The 20,822-nt window shown below is 34.2% G+C and overlaps 1 protein-coding gene across 1 annotated transcript; it reads left to right on the forward strand.

The window, feature by feature from the left end:
* Window positions 1–15,343: 15,343 nt before the first annotated feature.
* LOC308434720 (olfactory receptor 6C70-like) lies at window positions 15,344–16,294 on the forward strand (the record flags this gene model as incomplete). Its single annotated transcript, XM_080935112.1, has 1 exon — window positions 15,344–16,294. The coding sequence occupies one exon, from the start codon at window positions 15,344–15,346 to the stop codon at window positions 16,292–16,294; it is 951 nt and encodes a 316-aa protein (XP_080791238.1).
* Between the last annotated feature and the right edge of the window lie 4,528 nt (window positions 16,295–20,822).

The following is a 20,822-nucleotide window of genomic DNA, read 5'->3' on the forward strand; positions in this document are numbered from 1 at the left end:
TAGGCAGCCTTGTCAAGTCCCTGATTTTAGTGGGATTGCTTCAAGTTTCCCACCATTAAATTTGATGTTGGCTGTTGGTTTGCTGTATATTGCTTTTATTATGTTTAGGTATGGACCTTGGATTCCTGTTCTTTCCAAGACTTTTAACATGAAGGGGTGTTGAATTTTGTCACATGCTTTCTCAGCATCTAGTGAGATGACCATGTGTTTTTTCTTTAACTTTGTTTATATTGTGGATTACATTGATATATTTCCATATATTAAATCATCCGTGCATCCCAGGGATGAAGCCTACTTGATCATGATGAATGATCATTTTGCTGAGTTTTTGGATTCGGTTTGCAAGGATTTTGTTGAGTATTTTTGCATCAATGTTCATAAGTCAGATTATTCTGAAGTTCTCTTTCCTTGGGGTCCTCTTGTGGTTTTAAACGAGGTTTATTGTAGCCTCAAAAAATGAGTTAGGTCATATTCCATCTGATTCTATTTTGTAGAATAGTTTGAAGAGTATTAGTTTTAGGTTTTCAATAAATGTCTGATAAAATTCTGCACTGAACCCATCTGTACCTGGGCTTTTTTTGGTTGGGAGGCTTTTGATGACTGCTTCTATTACTTTAGGTGGTATGGATTATTTAGATGGTTTACCTGGTCCTGGTTTAACTTTAGTATGGTGGATCTGTCTAGGAATTCATCCATTTCCTCCATATTTTCCATCTTTGTTGAATATAGGCTTTTGTAGTAGGATCTGTTGATTTCTTGAATTTCCTCAGTTTCAGTTGATATGTTTCTACTTTCATTTTTGATTTTGTTAATTTGGATACTCTCTCTTTGCCCTTTAGTTAGTCTGGTTAATGGTTTATCAATCTTGTTAATTTTCTCAAAGAACCAGCTCTTGGTTTTTTTGATTCTTTGAATGGTTCTTTTTGTTTCTATTTGGTCAATTTCTGCTCTCAGTTTGATTATTTCTTGCTGTCTATTCTCTTGAGCGTATCTGCTTCTTTTTATTATAGAGCTTTCAACTGTGCTGTCAAGTTGCTAGTGTATGCTCTCTCTAGTTTCTTTTTTGGAAGCACTCAGAGCTTTGAGTTTTCCTCTCAGTAATACTTTCATTGCATCCCATAGGTTTGGGTATGTTGTATTTTTATTTTCACTAAATTCTAGGAAATCTTTAATTTATTTCTTTATTTATTTCTTGACTGTGCTATAATTTAATAGAGCATTGTTTAGTTTCCATGTGTTTATTGGCTTTTTGTTGTCTTTGTTGGTATTAAACACCATCCTTACACTATGGTGATATGATAGGATGCATGGGAGAATTTCAATCTTCTTATATCTATTGAGGCTTGTTTTGTGACCGATTATATGATCAATTTTGGAGAAGGTGCCATGAGGTACTGAGAAGATGGTGTATTCTTTTGTTTTAGGAAGATATGTTCTGTACGTATCTGTTAAGTACAATTGGTCCATAATCTCTGCTAGTTTTACAGTGTCCTTGTTCATTTTCTCTTTTCATAATATTTTCTTGTTGAGAGTTGGGTGTTGAGGTGTCCCACTATTATTGTGTGCAGTGCAATGTATTTTTTGAGCTTTAGTAGGGTTTCTTTTATTAATATGGGTGCTCTTATATTTGAAACATATATGTTAAGGATTGAGAGTTCCTCCTGACAAATTTCTTCTGTAATGAGTAAAAAGTTTCCTTCCTTATCTTCTTTGATAACTTTTGGTTGAAATCTACTTTATTCGATATTACAGTGGCCACTCCAGCTTTATTTTTGGGGCCGTTTGCTTAAAAGTTTTTTCCAACCTTTTACTCTGATATAGTGCCTGTTTTTGTCTCTGAGATGATTTTCCTGTATGCAGCAACATGCTGGGTTTTGTTTATGTATCCAATCCCACCGCCTATATCTTTTTATTAGGGAATTGAGTCCATTCATGTTAACAGATATCAAGGAATAATGATTGCTGTTTCCTGCTATTGTTGCTTTTGGAGGTAGAATTCTGTGTGTCTTTTTTTCTTTTAGTTTTCTTGCTTAGAAGTTTTCTTGTTTTTACTAGGATGTAGTTTCCCTCCTCGTATAGGGTTTTCCACCTATAAATTGTTGTAGTTCGGGGTTGTGGTCAGATATTGTGTAAATTTAGTTTTGTCTTGGAATATCTTGGTCTCTCCATCTATGGTTATTGAGACTTTTGCTTGGTATAGCAGCTTGGGCTGACACTTGTGTTCTCTTAGGGTCTGCATGATGTCTGTCCAGGATCTTCTTGCTTTCATAGTCTCTGTTGAGAAATCAGGTGTGATTCTGATTGGCCTGCCTTTATATGTTACATGAACTTTCCCCCTTACTGCTTTTAGTATTCTTTCTTTGCTTTGAGCACTTGGTGTTTTGACTATTATGTGTTGGGAGGAATTTTTTTTCTTTTCGACTCTATTTGGAGTTCTGTAGGTTTCTTTTATTGTCATGGTCATCTCATTCTTAAGGATAGGGATGTTTTCTTGTACAATTTTGTTGAAGAATTTTACTGTGCCTCTTAGTTAATATTCTTCTCCCTCTTCTATTCCTATTATCCTTAGTTTTGGTCTTCTCATTGTGTCCTGGATCTCCTGGATATTTTGGGATAGGAGCTTTTAGGTTTATGCATCTTCTCTGACTGTTTTGTCTATGTTTTCAATTTTGTCTTTGGCCCCTGAGATTCTCTCTTTCATCTCTTGTAGTCTGTTGTAGATGCTTCCATCTGTGACACCTGGTTTTGTAATTTTTGGTTTTCTACCACTAGGGTTGTCTCTTTTAGTGTTTTCTTTATTTTTTCCATTTCTGTTTTAAATTCCTTCTTCCATTCCTTCATTTCTTTGGTTATGTTTTCCTCTAGTTCTTTGAGTGTTTTCCTTGTTTCCTTTTTAAAAGCTTCTATTTCTTTATGCTTTTCTCCCGTTCTTCTTTAAGAATCTCTATCATCATCTTGAGGCATGATTTCAGGTCTGAGTCTTTTTTTATTGGAGAGTTTGGCATTCTACTGTTTGCTGTGATGGGAGAGCTTGGTTCTGGAGTTGCCAGTTTGTCTTGGTTTCCCTGGGATATGTTCTTTCACTTTCCTCTTTCCATCTTGTTTTCTGTGATTGTAAGTGGTCTTGTTGTCCATGATTGGTTCTAATCTCTCCCTTGTACCCGGCCTGTGTTCCTGGATCTTCTCTGTTCCTGGTGGTAGATGGCCTGAGTGCCTATTCTACATGCATGAGCCGCCATTGTAGAAACAGGCTTCCTAAGGTAGGATTCCTGCTCCCCTGAACCAATTGGGGGGAAGGGGTGCACGTGTTCTAACCACTTGGCACAGACCTTTCTGTTGCCTGGCTACTTGGAGCACTGTCTCACCATGTCTTGTCCCTGGATCTCTGCTGTTCCTGGTGGCAGATGGCCTGCATGCCTGTTCTGCACGCATGGGCCACAGGCTGGAAACACATATCCCAAAGCAGGGTTTCTGTTCCCCTTGCACCAATGGGGGGGGGGCACACTTTCTGCGTGCCTGGCACAGACCTCTCTGCTACACGGCTACTCGGAATGCCCTATCACCAGGTCTGTTTCCCTGGATCTCCGGTGTTCCTGGTGGTAGTTGGCCTGAGCATCTGTTCTGCATGCAAGGGCCGCTGACTGGAAACAGACACCCCAAAGTAGCGTACCTGCTCTCTATCTGATGTAGGATTGGTAAAGATCCTTTCCCAATCTGTTGGTTGCCATTTTGTGCTTTTGACAGCGTTTTTTCCCTTACAGATGTTTGCAATTTCATGAGGTCCCATTTGTTGATTCTTGATCTTAGAGCATAAGCCATTGGTGTTCTATTAAGGAAATTTCCCCCTGTGCCTATGTGTCCTAAGCTCTTCCCCACGTTCTGTTCTATCAGTTTCAGTGTACCTGGTTTTATGTGGATGTTGATCTATTCCCTCATTTTAGTGTGATTGCTTCAAGTTTATTACCATTTAGTTGGATGTTGGCTACTTTTTTTGCTGTACATTTCTTTTACTATATTTAAGTATGAGCCTTGAATTCTTGACCTTTTAATTCAAAGGGGTGTTGAATTTTGTCAAATGCTTTCTGAGCATTAGAGAGATGAATATGTGTATTTTTTTCTTTGAGTTTGTTTATATAGTGGATAACATTGATGGATGCAAGTATATTGAACCAATTTTGCACTCCTGGGATGAAGCCTACCTGATCATAGTGAATGATTGTTTTGATATATTCTTGAATTTTGTTTGCAACAATTTTATTAAATATTTTTTAATCTTTCTAGGGTATTTGTGTTGTTTAGGAATGAATGTAATTGTGGCTTCAAAGAATAAGTTGGGTAGTATTCTCTTTGTTTCTATTTTGTGGAATAGTTTGAAGAGTATGGGTATTATGTCTTCTATAAAAGGCCAATAGAATTCTGCATTAAACTCATCTGGTTCTAGGCTGTTTTTTTTTTTTTTTTTTTTTTTTTTTTTTTTTTTTTTTGTCGGAAGGCTTCTGATGACTGCTTTGATGACTGCTTCTATTTCTTTAGGGGTTGTGGAGCTGTTTAGATGATTTATCTAATCATGTTTTAACTTTGATATCTGGTATTTGTATATAAAATTGTCCATTTCCTTTAGATTTTCTAGTTCTGTTGAGTATAGGCTTTTTAGTAGGATCTGATGATTTCTTGGATTTCCTCAGTTTCTGTTGTTATGTTTTCCATTTTATTTCTGATTTTGTTAAGTGGGGTACACTCTCTCTGCCCTCTAGTTAGTCTGATTAAGGGATTATCGGTTATTTTCTCAAAGAACAAGCTCTTGGTTTTGTTATTTTTTTTTATATCATTCTTTTTGTTTCTATTTGGTTAATTTCAGCTCTGAGTTTGATTATTTCTCGCCATCTACTCCTCTTGGGTGTATCTGTTTCTTTTTGTTCTAGGGTTTTCAGGTGTGCTGTCAAGCTGTTAGTGTATGCTCTCTGCATTTCTTTTTGGCAGCCCTCAGAGCTATGAGTTTTTCTCTTAGCACTACTTTCATTGTAGCCCATAAGTTTCTTTATGTTTTCCCTTTATTTTTGTTACATTCTAAAAAGTCTTTGATTTCTTTCTTACTTTCTTCCTTGACCAAGTTGTTTTTGAGTAGAGCATTGTTTAATTTCCATGTGTATATGAGCTTTTTGCTGTTTTTGTTGTTGAAGATCAGCTTTCATCCATGGTGATCTGATAGGATGAATGGGATTATTTCAATGTTCTTGTATCTTTTGAGAACTGTTTTGTAACCTACCATGTGGTCAGTTTTGGAGAAGGTGCCATGTGGTGCTGAGAAGAACATCTTTTTTTTAGGATGAAATACTCTATAGATGTCTGTTAAATCCATTTTATTCATAACTTCTGTTAGTTTCACTGTGTCTCTGTTCAGTTTCTGCTTCCATGATCTGTCCATTGATGAGAATGGAGTGTTGAATTCTTCCACTATTATTGTGTGTGCTTCAACATAATGTTCAAGCTTTAGTATTTCTTTTATGAATGTGGTTGCCCTTGTATTTGAAGCATAGATGTTCAGGATTGAGTGATCATCTTGATAGATTTTTCCTTTGATGAGTAAATAGTGTCCTTTCTTGTATTCTTTGATGACTTTTGGTCAAAAATCAATTTTATTCAATATTAGCATAGCTACTGCAGCTTATTTCTTGAAAACATTTGCTTGGAAAGTTTTTTTTTCATGACCTTTTACTCTGAGGAAGTGCCTGCCTTTGTGGCTGAGATGAGTTTCCTGTATGCAGCAAAATGCAGGATCCTGTTTACGTATCCAGTCTGATAGTTTATGTCTTTTTATAGGGGAATTGAGTCTATTGATGTTAAGAGATATTAAGGAATTCTGCTTGTTGTTTCCTGTTTTTTTTTCTGTTAGAGGTAAAATTATGTTTGTGTGTTTTTCTTCTTTGGTGTTTGTTGCAAGATGATTAGTTTTTTTTTTTTTTTTTTTTTTTTTTTTTTTTTTTTTTTTTTTTTTTTTAACTTTCCTAGGGTGAAGTTTCTTTTTTTGTTGTCGATTTTTCCATCTATTATTTTTTGTAGTACTGGATTTGTGGACAGATAATGTGTAAATTTGCTTTTGTCCTGGAATATCTTGGTTTCTCCATATATGGTGATTGAGAGTTTTGTTGGGTATAGTATCTTGGCCTGACATTTGTGTTGTCTTAGGGTATGATGTTAATCCAATATCTTTAGCTTTCATAATCTTTGTTGAAAAGTCTGCTGTAATTCTGATCGATCTGTCTTTATATGTTACCTGTCTTTTTTTTCCTTCCTACTTTTAGTATTCTTTGATTGTTTTGAATATTTGTTGCTTTGACTATTATATGGTAGGAAGAATTTGTTTTCTGGTCTAATCTATGTTCAGTTCTGTAGGCTTCTTGTATGTTCATGGTCATCCCTTTCTTTAGGTTTGGGAAGTTTTGTTATATAATTTTGTTGAAGATATTTACTGGGTCTTTTATTTGGGAATCTTTGTTTTCTTCTACACCTATTATCCTTAGGTTTGGTGTTCTCATTATGTCCTGGATTTCCTGAGTGTTTTGGATCAGAATCTTTTTGATCTTTGCTTTTTCTCTGACTGTTCTGTCTTTGATTTCTAGGGTATCTTATGCTCCTGAGATTCTTTTTTTGATCTTTTGTATTCTGTTGCTGATGCTTGTATCCATGATTCCTGATGTTTTTTCTACATTTTCCAACTTCAGGGTTGTCTCCTTTGTGATGTATTCATTGTTTCATTTTTTAATATATTTTATTAGATATTCTCTGTATTTATATTTGAAATGTTATACCTTTCCATCCTCATTCCCCTCTCTCCTTCCCCTCAACTTGATTCCAATAAGGTGCTCCCTTTCCCAATCACCCTCCTCACCTCAGTGCCTTGGCTGATGATGTTGTTCTTCCCATAAGGCTGCAAACCTTTCAGCTCTTTCAGTTCTTTCTTTAGCTCTTTCATTGGGGTCCCCATGTTCAGTCTGATGTTTAGCTGCAAGGAACCTCCTCTGTATCTCTATGAGTCTGGGAGAGCCTCTGAGGATACATCCATATCTGGTTCCTGACAATAAACAATTCTTGGCATCAGCAATATTGCTTGGGTTTGGTGCCTGCATATGGAGTGGTTCTCCAGGCAAGGCAGTCTCTAGGTCTTTTGTTCAATACCTGCACCTCTATTTGACCTTGTGTTTCCACCCCTGTTTTGTTCTCTTTATAAGAAGGACTGAGGCATCCACATTCTGGTCTTCCTTCTTTTTGAGCTTTATAAGTTATGTGAATGGTTCTTTGGTTATTCCAAACTTTTGTTTGGGGGGAATATGGGGAGCTAGTATCTGCTTATAAGTTAGTACATACCATGAGTGCTCTTTTGTGACTGGATTACATTACTCAGTATGATAGCTTCAAGTTCCATTTATTTGCCTAGGAAATTCATGAACACTTTGTTTTTAATAACTAAGTAGTTCTCCATATGATTCCGTCTCATACTAGTTAGAATGGCTAAGATCAAAAACTCAGGTGAGAGAAGATGCTGGCAAGAATGTGGAGAAAGAGGAGGAACACTCCTCCTTTATTGGTAGTGTTGTAAACTGGTACAACCACTCTGGAAATCAGTCTGGTGATTCCTCAGAAAATTGGGCATAGTACTACCTGAGAACCCAGCTATACCACTCCTGGGGATATACCCAAAAGTATCCCCAACATCTAACAAGGACACATGCTCAACCATGTTTATAGCAGCCTTATGTATCATAGCCAAATTCTGGAAAGAACCCAGATGTCCTTCAACAGAGGAATGGATACAGAAATTGTGGTCCACATACACAATGGAGTACTATTCTTCATTATTTCTATTTTTGTTTTCAGTTCTTTCACTTGTTTGTGATTTTTGTGTATTTTGTGTTTCCCCTTTAAGGGCTTCAACTTATTTGCATCTGTTCTCTTGGCTTACCTGTACTTCTTTATGTGTGTTATGTGCTTCTCAATCTCCATTATCATCACCATGAAGTATGATTTTAAGTCTAAATCTTGTTTTTCTGGTGAGTTGTGATATACACTGTCATAGTTAGGGTTTTATTGGTATGAACAGACACCATGACCAATGCAAGTTTTATAAAAGACAACATTTAATTGGGGCAGGCTTACAGGTTCAGAGGTTCAGTCTAGTCAGTATCAAGGCAGGAGCATGACAGCATTCAGTCAGGCATGGTGCAAGAGTTCTACATCTTCATCCAAAGTAAGCCAGGAACAGACTGAGCATCCTCAGGCAGCCAGGAGGAATGACTCTAAGCCCATTCCCAGAGTGACACATTTCCTCCAACAAGGCCACACCTTCTAATACTACCACTCCCTGGGCCAAGCATATACAAACCATCACATACACTATTTGCCTTGTTTGTAGAACTGGGTTCTGAAGTTGCCAGGTTTTCTTTGTTTCTGTTTCTTGGATTCTTGTGTTTTCCTCTTGCCATCTTGTTATTGGTGATGCTAGGTCATCTTGTTATCTCTTACTAGAGCTTGTGTCTCCTGTGGGTTGTGGGCTCATGGTCTCCAGAGGAAGATTGTTCCTGGGTGTTTGGATCTCTAGGTAGGCTGTAAGTTCTCATGACAATGCCCAGTCCTGATGCAACTGGTCCAGCTCTGACCTTGGGCCAAAAGTGTCATTTTTTTCAGAGAGCACTGTCCCCAGTGCCTTGAGAATTCTGGGTAACCTCTCCCAAGAGATAGACAGTGGGGAGGGAATGTGGATTCACTTCTGTGCTCTGGAGTGAGAGTTCACCTGTGGCTCTTCCAGGTTTCCAGCAAACTTTGGCAGGCTGACAGTACTGATGAAACTGGGCTGGGTCTAGCCTTGGGCCAGAAGTTGCATCAAAATTTTTTTTGAATGAATTGCCTTTGCTGGTTAGTGAGTTTGCTGGTGTTTGAGAGTGATTGAAGCAACTGCTGCTGATACACATAATCTCAACTGCTGATATTCTGCCAATAAATATTGGATTCGACCCAAAGAACTATTTCTAAACAGGTCCTCAATCACCTTTGCCCTGTTAACCTTTTCTTTCCACTACCTCTGTTGGGTGGTGGGCTAGAAGGGAGGTTAGATTATTGAACAATCTTTATATTAAAGTAAATTTAAAAAAAATTAAAGCCTACATGTGAGTGTTTGCTTAATAGTGTTCAACAGTGGGGAGCACAGGACAACCTGTGATTGATGGTTTTGTCCTTCCACTACAAGGTTCTCAGTCAAACTCTGGTTGTCAGAGTTGGCTAAAAGTGCCTTTGTATATGTGATTTTTTATTTCTCTCTAGTTCTTTCAAAACTCTGGCTGGCTGGTTCAACTGATCTCTTTTGGCTCAAAACTCTTATGCAACTTGACAGATTCAAAGTGACTTCTCCTGGTTTCACACTGAGTTGCTCTGCTTGGAAAAACTGCCTCTAAACTTCAGAAACTGAATTGAGCTGAGGTGAGTTCAACTGAACTGTACCAAACTGAAATGAACTCACTCTCTCTCTCTCTCTCTCTCTCTCTCTCTCTCTCTCTCTCTCTCTCTCTCTCTCTCTCTCTCTCTCACTCTCTCTCTCTCTTTCTCTCTCTCACTCTCTCCTTAAATAGAATCTCTTTCCAGTCTGTTCTCATGAGAGTTGAGCCTGTCTTACCTCTGATTCATTCTTTCAAATCTTTCTCTGCTCTGTCACATTCTCTGACCCTCAATCAGACTTCATTGTTCGAGATCAAAGATGTGTACTAAAATCAGGTCTATATTCCAGCCAGAATAATTAAAGATGTATATCAAGGCATCCAGCAGGATCACACAGGCCTAAGTCTTTGGATGTGATCCCTTTCCAGGGTAGCAATGTTGTTGGATTAAAAGTCCTCTACATATTCATTTACTAAGCCATCTTATGGGCAGACAAACAATTATAATAAAGATATTTCCTGCTAACCTTAGCCCATGTTTATACTCATTAAAAATTATATATCAATTTAAAAATAATAAATCTAAAGTCTTCTTTAAAAGTATCACATTTTTCTTATAATTTGTATGGATGCATATGCTTGTATATGGACTCTTTTGTAAATAATTAATGAAAATTTATGCATATATTTTAATATTAAATAATACAAAAGAGTATTTAAATATTGATTATATATACCAATAAATTAATTAAAAAATAAAAATAAATTTGCAAGAGAAAAGACAGGCAGATATGGTAGGTTTTAGAAGGATTTGTCAGGGAAACAATAAACTACATAATTATAATCTAAAAAATATTATTAAAATGAAACCAAGTTTTAAATTTTAGATTAGAAATTACCCTGGGCTTGGGTTAATATAGTATAAAAATATAATTTTTGCAATTATATACCTATGTATTAGGTTAAATATATTGTTTAATTTATATATCAGGTATAATTTCGCAGCTTCTTTTACTTTTTTTGACAAATTACTACTTGTGCATCTGCGTCTGTTGTGTATGCACAAGGAGATCAGTGTTTTGCTTTATCATGTCCTATCTCACTACTTTAGATAATGTCTCTTAATTAAAGTCAAGCTAGTGTTCAGCAAGGCCCCAACAGCCTCTTCTCCGTAGACCCCCTCAGGCTGTGGTTATAGCTACATGTGGTGACACTAGCTTTTTACATGGTTACTGGGACCTTAAAAGCAGGCTTAAGGATACTTTGCAGTAAGGACTCTTACTTACAGAACTATTTCCCTAGTCTTCCTTTGTAATTATTTATTATTAAATATTATTAAATATCTTCTTTCTGCTAGTATGTTATTCATCAATTATCAATTTGTCCAGTTGCTGTATTATAAACATGTAATAAAATTTACCAAACTATACCTTATATCAGAGATCCCCTTGTAAACTTTCTCCATAATTTCTAGATTTTTCCATGAGTATATATAATTTCTCTATATTTTCAAGATCCAAAAAATGTTTATAATTATACTAATATTTATAGTAAGATAGTAATAAAAGTTAAAAAACACTAAAGCAGTGGTAAGTATCTTATAGACATTATAATAATTAATAATATTGAATAAAATTTGCATTTAGGTTTCTGTAGATCATTGAAGTAATATCCCAAAATTAAAGCTGGCAAATGGCTTTGTAAATAAATATTCCACATTCTGAAAGAGAATTTATTCCTATGCATTGTATTCTGGTCTTATAGGCATACCATGGTGCCCCACCCACCTTAACTAAATATTCCAATATTTGTTTCAAAATCATAATTTGTATAAAGTTTCATTTAACTAATTAATCTATAACACTATATCTTTTGAGAAGACAAATAGGAGTAATTTTTCTAATAGGTACTCAGATGTTGTTGCCTTAGTGCTAGAATCACACAGTGGGAATACAAACAGATCTTCAAAGTAATTATTCATCAGAAGGGATTAATTTGGCATTATCCTCAAAGTAATGATTGTCATAGGATACAATGTCATTTCACACTTGCTACAGTGCTTTTACAGTGGTCTTGAAATTATTTTTTTATTAATTTCAGTATGTATAAAGAGTAATGAAGCAAGTTCATGCCAGCAGCTACCCATAAAGGCTGCATAGAAGCCAGAGGCTAACATCAAGATGTATTGTCTTGGTCATCTAACCTAAATTTTGAGATATGATTTCTTATTAAACCTGAAGATTTTGCTTGGCTGGTTGACTAGAGAGATCCCAAGATCAACATCCCTAGGTGACAGACACATTGTTATGTGGATTATCAGCTGTTATGTGGATTTTGGGGATCAAACTTATGTTCTGATGCTTATGTAGCCAGGCCACTTACCTAGTCCCCACTGGAACACCCCCTACTCCCCAAAGTGATTATTTTTAATATAGTACTTTTCATTATTATACTTGTAAAATTTAACAGTTTGGAGATGACATCATGGTCCTTGATAGTCTTGTATTCACCATTTAATCTAGGTTTAACTGATAGTTGTGACAATCCTCCTGTCTCAGCTTCTTAAGTAGATCATTTACTTTTAAGATGATGTCTAACTGTGTAATAATCTGAATTGAACTTATCATGTTCACAACTCTGCTGCTTAGTACATCACAATATCTACCTAATAACTTACATATAAAAATCTATTGGTGTTTTGAAATTGCTTTGCATGTTTTGAAATTATTATTTCTTTTCCTTAGGGATACTGTCTCCTTAGATTTTTTTATAGAGAGGCTATTTTACAGTTTAAATAACATGGAACTAGAATTAGCTAATTTCCAGGAGATGATTTCAGCTTTAACAACTGTTATAAAAGTGTGAGGTTAAATTAATTGTGCGTACATGTCTTATCTCAGGATTTCTCTGTTTTTTTTTTTAAATGGTTGAATGAATTCCTTGTTATCTAAGGCATGAGCTAAGATGCTCAGAAATGTGATTAAAAGTAAATATGTCTTTGATTTTTAAAGTTCACATCTTAATTGTGTACTATCATTTAATCTGAAAATTTTTTATTTTAATTTCTCTGACCACAAGATTAAATTTTGTTTCAGTGAGTATATTTACTTTTTATTATAATTTTTCATATACTGAAGTAAAGGTGATGATAATATGTTCTATTAGTGGTAAGTGAAATAATGACATTGATTTTCTTTAAAATATTTAAGTATAATTTACTCATAACAAAAAAAGACAACATCAAGCTCAGAAGGAAGAGGTTGTGGGAAACTAAAGTGACATAGAAGGAGGCAGTGGTGAATGAATGTGATCAATATACATTGTATAAATGCATGAAATTTCCATAGAATACAACATAGTATAAAAATAATTATATATATATAAAACGAGACTTACTCAAAATGCAAATGCCTGAATAATAAAACTTTGAATTTTTTATTAAACACTATATATATAGTTTCTCACCAATGTTATATTCAGAAAATAAAAGTTTTGAAGTCTGATTCAGGTACTTTTATTTGAATTTCTAGGTTTTAAACCTGAAACCACAATGGAGAATTGTGGAGAAAATTGTTGTCCTTCTGTTGACTAATTAGTGAAAACCTTGTTATATTAAAAATCATTCAAACATGAAAAGTTATAAGTCACTTTTCACAAAAGCACCAAATATAAATGTTCTAGTAAATTATTTTAAAAAGTCCTTTGGAAATGTTAATTGTGATCAATATACTTTGAGCAAGCATAACTTATTGATAATTTCTAACTGCCAACTTTAGTTGATGAAAAACAAACATCTTTTTCCTACGTTTGAAAATAGTGAGATACCCACATTATATTACAGAAATGCTAAATTGTTTTACTGAGAAAGAAGATGGATATATTAGTAAAATGAGAAGTACCAAATGAAAACAAGATCAAGGAAAACAGTAATGAATTAAATCTTTCTTTAAAACTCCATTTTGGATGTAGCTTCCTTGTAATTTCTACAAGACACACGTAAGCTTCCTGGTCTCTGGATCTTGCAATGCTGTTGTCCCTATTCTGGGAAAGCCCTTGATCCATGCCTGTAAGGGTTGTCTTGTCTATAGATCCTTCGGGAGCTGGATACTGCAAGGTCAGTTGCACTCAATTATGACCACTTATGGTTTTCTGTGATAGTCTCAATCCATGGCAAATAGAAGTTTCTTTGATGATGGGTGAAAGCTACACTTACCTGTGGCTATAATGATAATATTTGCATGCAGTTAGTAATTATGCAAGTCTAATAAAATAACTGTAGTAGATTCTCCTCTAAGATCTATGACCTTACTATTCCTGGGTAATTGACTAGGTTTTCAGTACCAGGCAAGTTTCCTTCTTGTTGAGTAGGCTTTAAGTCCAATTACAGAACTGTTGGTTACCACCAAGATATGAAACCAACTATTTCCTTTTTAGGAGTTTATTGCAGGTCTGGTCATTATTAATAGTTCAGATACATAATCCTCAAGGTTGGGTAGAATACTGATTGTATCCCCACTGCTTGGCAGTTTTCAAAAATAATCAAGGAAAAGTTTACCATAAGCTTTATAGTAAATTAGAGAGGTGTACAGTAAGTTGGAAACAATATTGAAAGTTTTAAAACATAAAAATGTCTGTATTCAGCAATGCAACAACACAATTTCCTGAAACAAAAATGATTTTGATCGATAAAACATGATAAAAAGAGCTATAATATAGCTAAACATTTTAATTTTAAAAAGTCAACATAGAATATTTTGAATTTTGGTTATTCTCAAGTTTACTTTAAAAAATTGGTAATTTTAGAAATTAATAATGAAATTTTAATTAAGTTAAAATAAGACACACATTATTTTTAGCTGAAACCATGACTAGATATATTGGTAAGTAAACCCACAGTTGTTTCTTTCTAGTATAAAAATATGTGAGCTAACAACACAAGATTTGATCTTTTTTGATATATCTAATGTTGACAAGACTTATAATAATTATGTAATTGAACTATAGATTAAATTTATTATATAAAGAATGTTTTACTTTTAACTGTTATCAATTTTGTGGGATATCAGATTTGTGGATGTCTTAAGTACATGAAAGTTTTAGACATTTATAAAACATACAGTTTATAAATAGTTCTCTAGAATTCTACTCCCAAAATATTATTAAACACTTTTCATTAATTGTGTATTTATAGATATTTTAGATTATATTACCTGAATAAAATTAATTTTAAAAGTATTTAAAGAATTATTTAGCTTTAAATAGTATGATTATATTTTACCTTTTACTAAAGGTCATAATGTATAATCTATATCTAATGCTGACATTCAAGTTTTACTTTTATAAATATTAATAATCTCTAAATTGTTTTATATTGATCTATTATTTATTTTGCATTTAAACTTTAAATTCTTCATTCTATTCCTCTATGATATTTACTGTACTTCACAGAAAAGCTATACGAGGTAACAAAACAAATACTTCAGCATAAAAATTAAATGTTACTAATGAAACTATATATTACAATTTATTATTCTGACATAATTACCCTTAGATAAAAGAGTAATATGATATTTAATGGATTATTTTTATTCCCAATGTAATGATATTTAATATTTTAGTAGATTTATACTAGCTACAATTAAGTCAAATTTCAAACTAAAAGAGTAAAAATAAAAACCTAAGCTCTTACACATTACTCAGATCAGTTTCCAATGGTGAGTTGGATACTCTATTACCTTTGAGATCAGCCTGGAGAATTATTGTTATGTAGTCACTACCATATCTCTAATATCCATGGATGTTATATTTAAAAGGGTTGTGCTAAGGAATATAGATCTTGTAATTTATTGTTTACTGGATATACATATACTCATAAGGATTTTAATTTATATACATTTTTTTTTAATTTTAGAACTTGAATGATATCACAAAAAGAAATGAAAAACCATACAAGACATATAGAGTTTATTCTTCTCGGACTGACAGATAATCCTCAGTTACAGATTGTGATTTTTGTATCTCTTTTACTAAATTACTTGCTGAGTATGTTAGGGAACTTATCTATTATTGCGCTCACTCTGCTAGATCCCCTTCTTAAGACACCAATGTATTTTTTTCTCCGTCATTTTTCTTTCTTGGAAATTTTATTTACAACCACTTGCATTCCCAGATTTTTAATCACCATTGTAACACAGGAAAAGACAATTTCCTATAATGGCTGCATTTGTCAATTATTCTTTTACATACTTTTGGGGGGCACAGAGTTTTTCCTCTTGGCAACCATGTCCTATGACCGCTATATTGCCATCTGCAAGCCCCTGCACTATACTTCTATTATAAGTAGTAAAGTTTGTCATCAGCTTGTCCTGGGTTCTTGGGTAGCTGGATTCCTGGTTATTTTTCCACCACTGATTATTGGTCTTGATTTGGATTTCTGTGCTTCAAATGTCATTGACCATTTCCTTTGCGATGTTTCTCCTGTCCTACAACTGTCTTGCTCAGACACAAATTCACTAGAAGTGACTGCTTTCATCTTAGCTCTCATGACACTCATTGTCACATTAGTAATAGTCATACTTTCTTATGCTCACATTATAAAAACGATTACAAAATTTCCTTTTGTTCAACAAAAGAAAAAGGCCTTTTCCACTTGTTCTTCTCACATGATTGTTGTTTCCCTCACTTATGGGAGTTGCATATTTATCTACATAAAGCCTTCAGCAAATGAAAGAGTAACTTTGAGCAAAGGAGTAGCTGTACTCAACACTTCAATTGCCCCTTTGTTGAACCCATTCATTTATACACTGAGGAATAAGCAAGTTAAAAAAGCCTTTGTAGCAATTTTTAGAAAAATATTTTCTACTTCATAAAGGTAATAAAACTTACAAGATTTACCTAATGAAGAAAAGAAATTTTAAGAATGACTATCTACAATTAGTTATTTGTGTAGTTCTCACTTTCACAGTATTAGAAACTAATTTAACATGTGCATTTTTATTTTAATTTTTACAAAATTAAAATATTTCTATTGTTGAAATAAATAATCCAAAGTTGCTTTGATTTATAAGCATATACACAAATACAATAGAAACAAATAACTAAAGAACTGTTACTTCAAGAAACATACAGTTACAGTCTTTAAAAGCCTTTGATAATTATAATTTGGTTATCAAACAGGCTTATTCCTTAAAAATAATTTCATGGGTTAATTTATAAAGTGATATTTTGAACAAGTTATGAAAGCACTATTTCCTGTTAATCAAAACACATAATTTATTTATGTTAATAAAAAAACATAGTTTACTACTGTCATTAGATAAAGTTTAAGGGCTGAAGGAGCTGAAAGGGTTTGCAACCCTATGGGAAGAACAACATTATCAACCAGCCAAACCCCCCAGAGCTGCCAGGAACTAAAACACTAACTAGTGAGTAGACAAATAGAGACCGATGGTTCCAGTTGCATATGTATCAGAGGATAGCATTGTATGGAATTAATTGGAGGAGAGGCCTTTGGTCCAGTCCAGGCTCCTTTTCCCAGTGTAGGGAATGCCAAGGCACTGAGGTGGAAAGGGTGGTTGGGAGAGGCAGCACAATGATGGATGCAAGGGGAAGGTTTGGGGGTAGGGTAAAGGGGATAACACTTGAAATGTAAATACCAAGAATACCCAATAAAAAGATAGTAAAATAAAATAAAATATTATTTAGTACATAGAAATTTGACTCCATATGGGAGTTTTTAGGTTTGGTACTAATGCTGACTGCAGTCCTTTGGTCTCCAGAGATAACCTGGATTGCAAGGGAATTTTATGAATCTCACAAACACAAATGCCTACAGTTTCAGGATGTATGCAGGATTATAGCCCCACCGGTAATGTTTCAGACTACTATAGGGTCTTCCCTCACCTTGTTTCAGTGTTGTATGGGATAGCTCTAGGGACAGTTTTCCTCACTGACTTGCAAATAGCTGTGCTGTTCAAGACTAGAGAAGAGACTGCAGATTGCCCTGACTGCCTAGGCTAATGCTAAGTTTGGTTGAACCAAAGTTTAATAGCCACCAACCACCTGGACAATCTTTAGGAGAAGAAGAGTGGGCTAGGTTCATTAAGTGAAAACACTGATGATGGTCCAAGCCTGTCCCTGTGAGTTTCAGGGTTCACCAGTTAGAGCACATAACTCAAATTCTGACCTAGGAATGAAAGCCTTTGGTTTGTCTTTGGAGGAGTATCTTCTTTGGTTTTTGTCTTTGGAGGAGTATCTTCTTAGGGAGGTCTGGTTCTGAATCCAAAGCACAGTCCTTGTCAGCATTCATTCCTTGCTCTAGGTGGCATTTTGCTTTTCCCTCTGTTGTCCAAGGCTGGGAGAAGGACAACTGAGGAATTCAATTCTGGTGGTTGAGTCTGTGGATTAATCTGTGGAGGCATTATTGTACTCACCGAGAGGCTTATTGTGTCACAAATATGAGTTCCAGATTTAATTTCTTCACTTCCATAGGGGATATTTCTCTACATGCCTCTTAGACTTGGAAGGGGATAGAATTAGCAAGTTTTCTCTGTGCTATTTTCATATACCAATGCACTTACTGTCAATTTAGCTTTCATATCACTTGTGAAGGGAGCTGGATATGTGAATATTTACAAATTGGTGTATTTATTGGGAGCTGTCTCACAGAAGCTTACTCACTTTTCTGATTTATGTCTTTATTTATTTAGATTTACAAGTATTAATTGCTGTTATAATTAAACCTGCTCCTGAATATGGATCCTTTAGTTAGAAAACTAACTTACTTATCTGTTAATTCTGAGAGTAATTTTGTAGACACAAGCATACTATCATTGTTGCTGGTAACTTTCAACATAAGGAAAATGTTCATAGAATTGGGAACATGGACAATAAGGAAAAACCAACAATTTTCCAGTAGCTAAAAGTAATGGGAGGAAGTCATTAATTGAGTAAAAAGTCATTTTTTTCCAGCTAGCTTCCTACTGTTTTCTAGCCTTTTTGGGCAAAGGAGACTGAGAGTTTGTAGCTATTTTATTCTTATCCAAGCACTTTACATTTATAGCATTTACATTCCTGATCTATATTTCCTTGGTTTTTCCCATTCTCATTTGGTCCAGATGCTTGAGTGAAGTCCTTAACTATATTGCAAATATAATGAAAATTATTTTAGTGTTTGTGTTTTTAAATAATCTCAATTCAGTACAAATATATTTGGCAACAAGAATATTGATGAATTCAATAATAAAATCTAAACAACCCAAATCAGAAGAATTGTATAATACAAAAAATTTACAAAAATAATATTTTGAGATATATATATATATAATGAGAGTTAATGACTTGAGTAAATTATCTATGCAACACAATGGTGTTAGAAAGATAAGTTCTAAGTTTGTGGTTTGAGAAAATTATTCAGATGATTGCAATCAAGTGATATACTTAGGAGAAACTTATTAAGCAGTAGTCTAGACAATCTCAGGTTAATGCCCTGATTTTAATAGACAGATATGTTTGCACATGTATAAACGTGATTAATTCATTTGATTTCTAAGCCATATTACATAGAAAAAGAGATTTGTTTGAAGAGTATTGATTTCTATGTTACGATGTGATTCAATTCCCCCTTCTGTAAATTTTATCTGTGCCTTCCTGGTGAAGATTAGAATGTCAATGTTTGTGCATTGACATATGAAAAAACTTTGTTACTTATTTACCTGGAAGTCATTGCTACAGAATGTAACATGTTATTCTGAGTTATTAACAGTGGATAAATAGATTAAATGTAGAAAAATTGCAACACTTCAGTTTTAGAAGAGAAATATTCAATCTATAAACTAGGAAAGAAGACAGAAACAGAAACATATTAATTGTGTATGTGCATACTTCTGTATGTGTTTGCATGTGTTTGTAGTGTGTGCTCACCTATGTGTCATCTGCATTGTGTGTGTTTGGGTTTTGTTTGTGCATGCATGTATATATGGGTTTGTTGCTGTGCATTATATGTTTAAGTTTGTTTGTGTATTCATGTGTGTGTCACTGTGTTATATATGTGTGTGTGTGTGTGTGTGTGTGTGTGTGTGCGTCTGTCTGTCTGTCTATACGTGTGTGGGTCTGTGTGTCAATGCTTGCATATGTGTCTATGTGTGTGAGTGTCGGTGTGCCTATTTGTGAATGTGTCTCTCTATGTGTGTATCTGTGTGGGTCTGTGTGTCAGTCTCTGTATGTACATGCCTATGTTTATGTGTGTCTCTGTGTCTGCATGTATCTCCTACATGTATGTGTGTGTGTGTGTCAGTGTACATTCACATATTTACATGCTCTTTAAAATACAGGCACTTTATTAGAAAAGAAGATATTACATGATAATAGAGCAAACAATTCATTGGACCTTATTAACAAAATAAAGGATTAAATTTATTTATCTTTAAAACAAATGAGCTTTTATTGTTAAAACATGCTATATGTTTTATACTAGTTTAATATTTAATGAAACCAAAACACTGAAAGATTAGACAGATGCTATAGCCATCTTAAACAGCATTAGCTTGTGCCAGAGTTTAATAAAAACACTTGGGGAACCATGGAGACTCCTCCAGATATTTTTTTTTCTAATGGAATGGAAATCCATTTTTCTAATGGAATGGATCATATTTTCTCAATCTAATTTAAAAGGAAGTAATCATGAGCATAAACAAGGATAAAGAAAAAATAAAGACAAGTAAAAGAATGGGGAAGAGGTAAGAAGTCTAATATTTACAAAAGGCAAAGGAAAAGTGGCCGTTGAAGTGCAATGTTTCTGGAAATGAAGTATAGAAAAATGAAACCCTGGGTAGATCTTTGTATTAAATTTTCCCTGTGATGTATGGATATGTGTTCACAGGATCTTTACTGTCCTTATTAGATTAATGTAGGAAGTTTGAAGATTTTTCTTTGCTTATTCTCCAGATGAGGGAGCAAGCCTTTGCTTTCCTGATGGTGTGTTTTACCTCTTTAACTACAACACAGAACACTGGCATGTGTGTATGTGTGTGTGTGTGTGTGTGTATGTGTTTTAATTTGACATGCCTTTTATCACAGATTTTGAATTATGCCTTTAGAAAGTTGTCTTTGTCTCATAAGATGATGCTACACACTGTGGGAGACGTTTTGATTTATATTGTTTAAGAAAGACTGCATGAAATTTATCTAGCAATGAATTATTTGAACACAGAAATCTGAGCAAGACCAAGAAAAATAATGACATTCATTTTTTGTGTAAAGACAGCTTTCTGTTTCACTTGTCTTGAGAATGTCTTTGAACAAGTAAACCATAGCTACTTAAATATTTTAAGTGATTAATTTACATTATGTTTTATATATTTGGTTATTGTTAGAATGTGATTGATATAAATTAAATAT

The sequence above is a fragment of the Micromys minutus genome (genome assembly GCF_963924665.1).
Source record: "Micromys minutus genome assembly, chromosome: 22".
Lineage (NCBI taxonomy): Eukaryota > Metazoa > Chordata > Mammalia > Rodentia > Muridae > Micromys > Micromys minutus.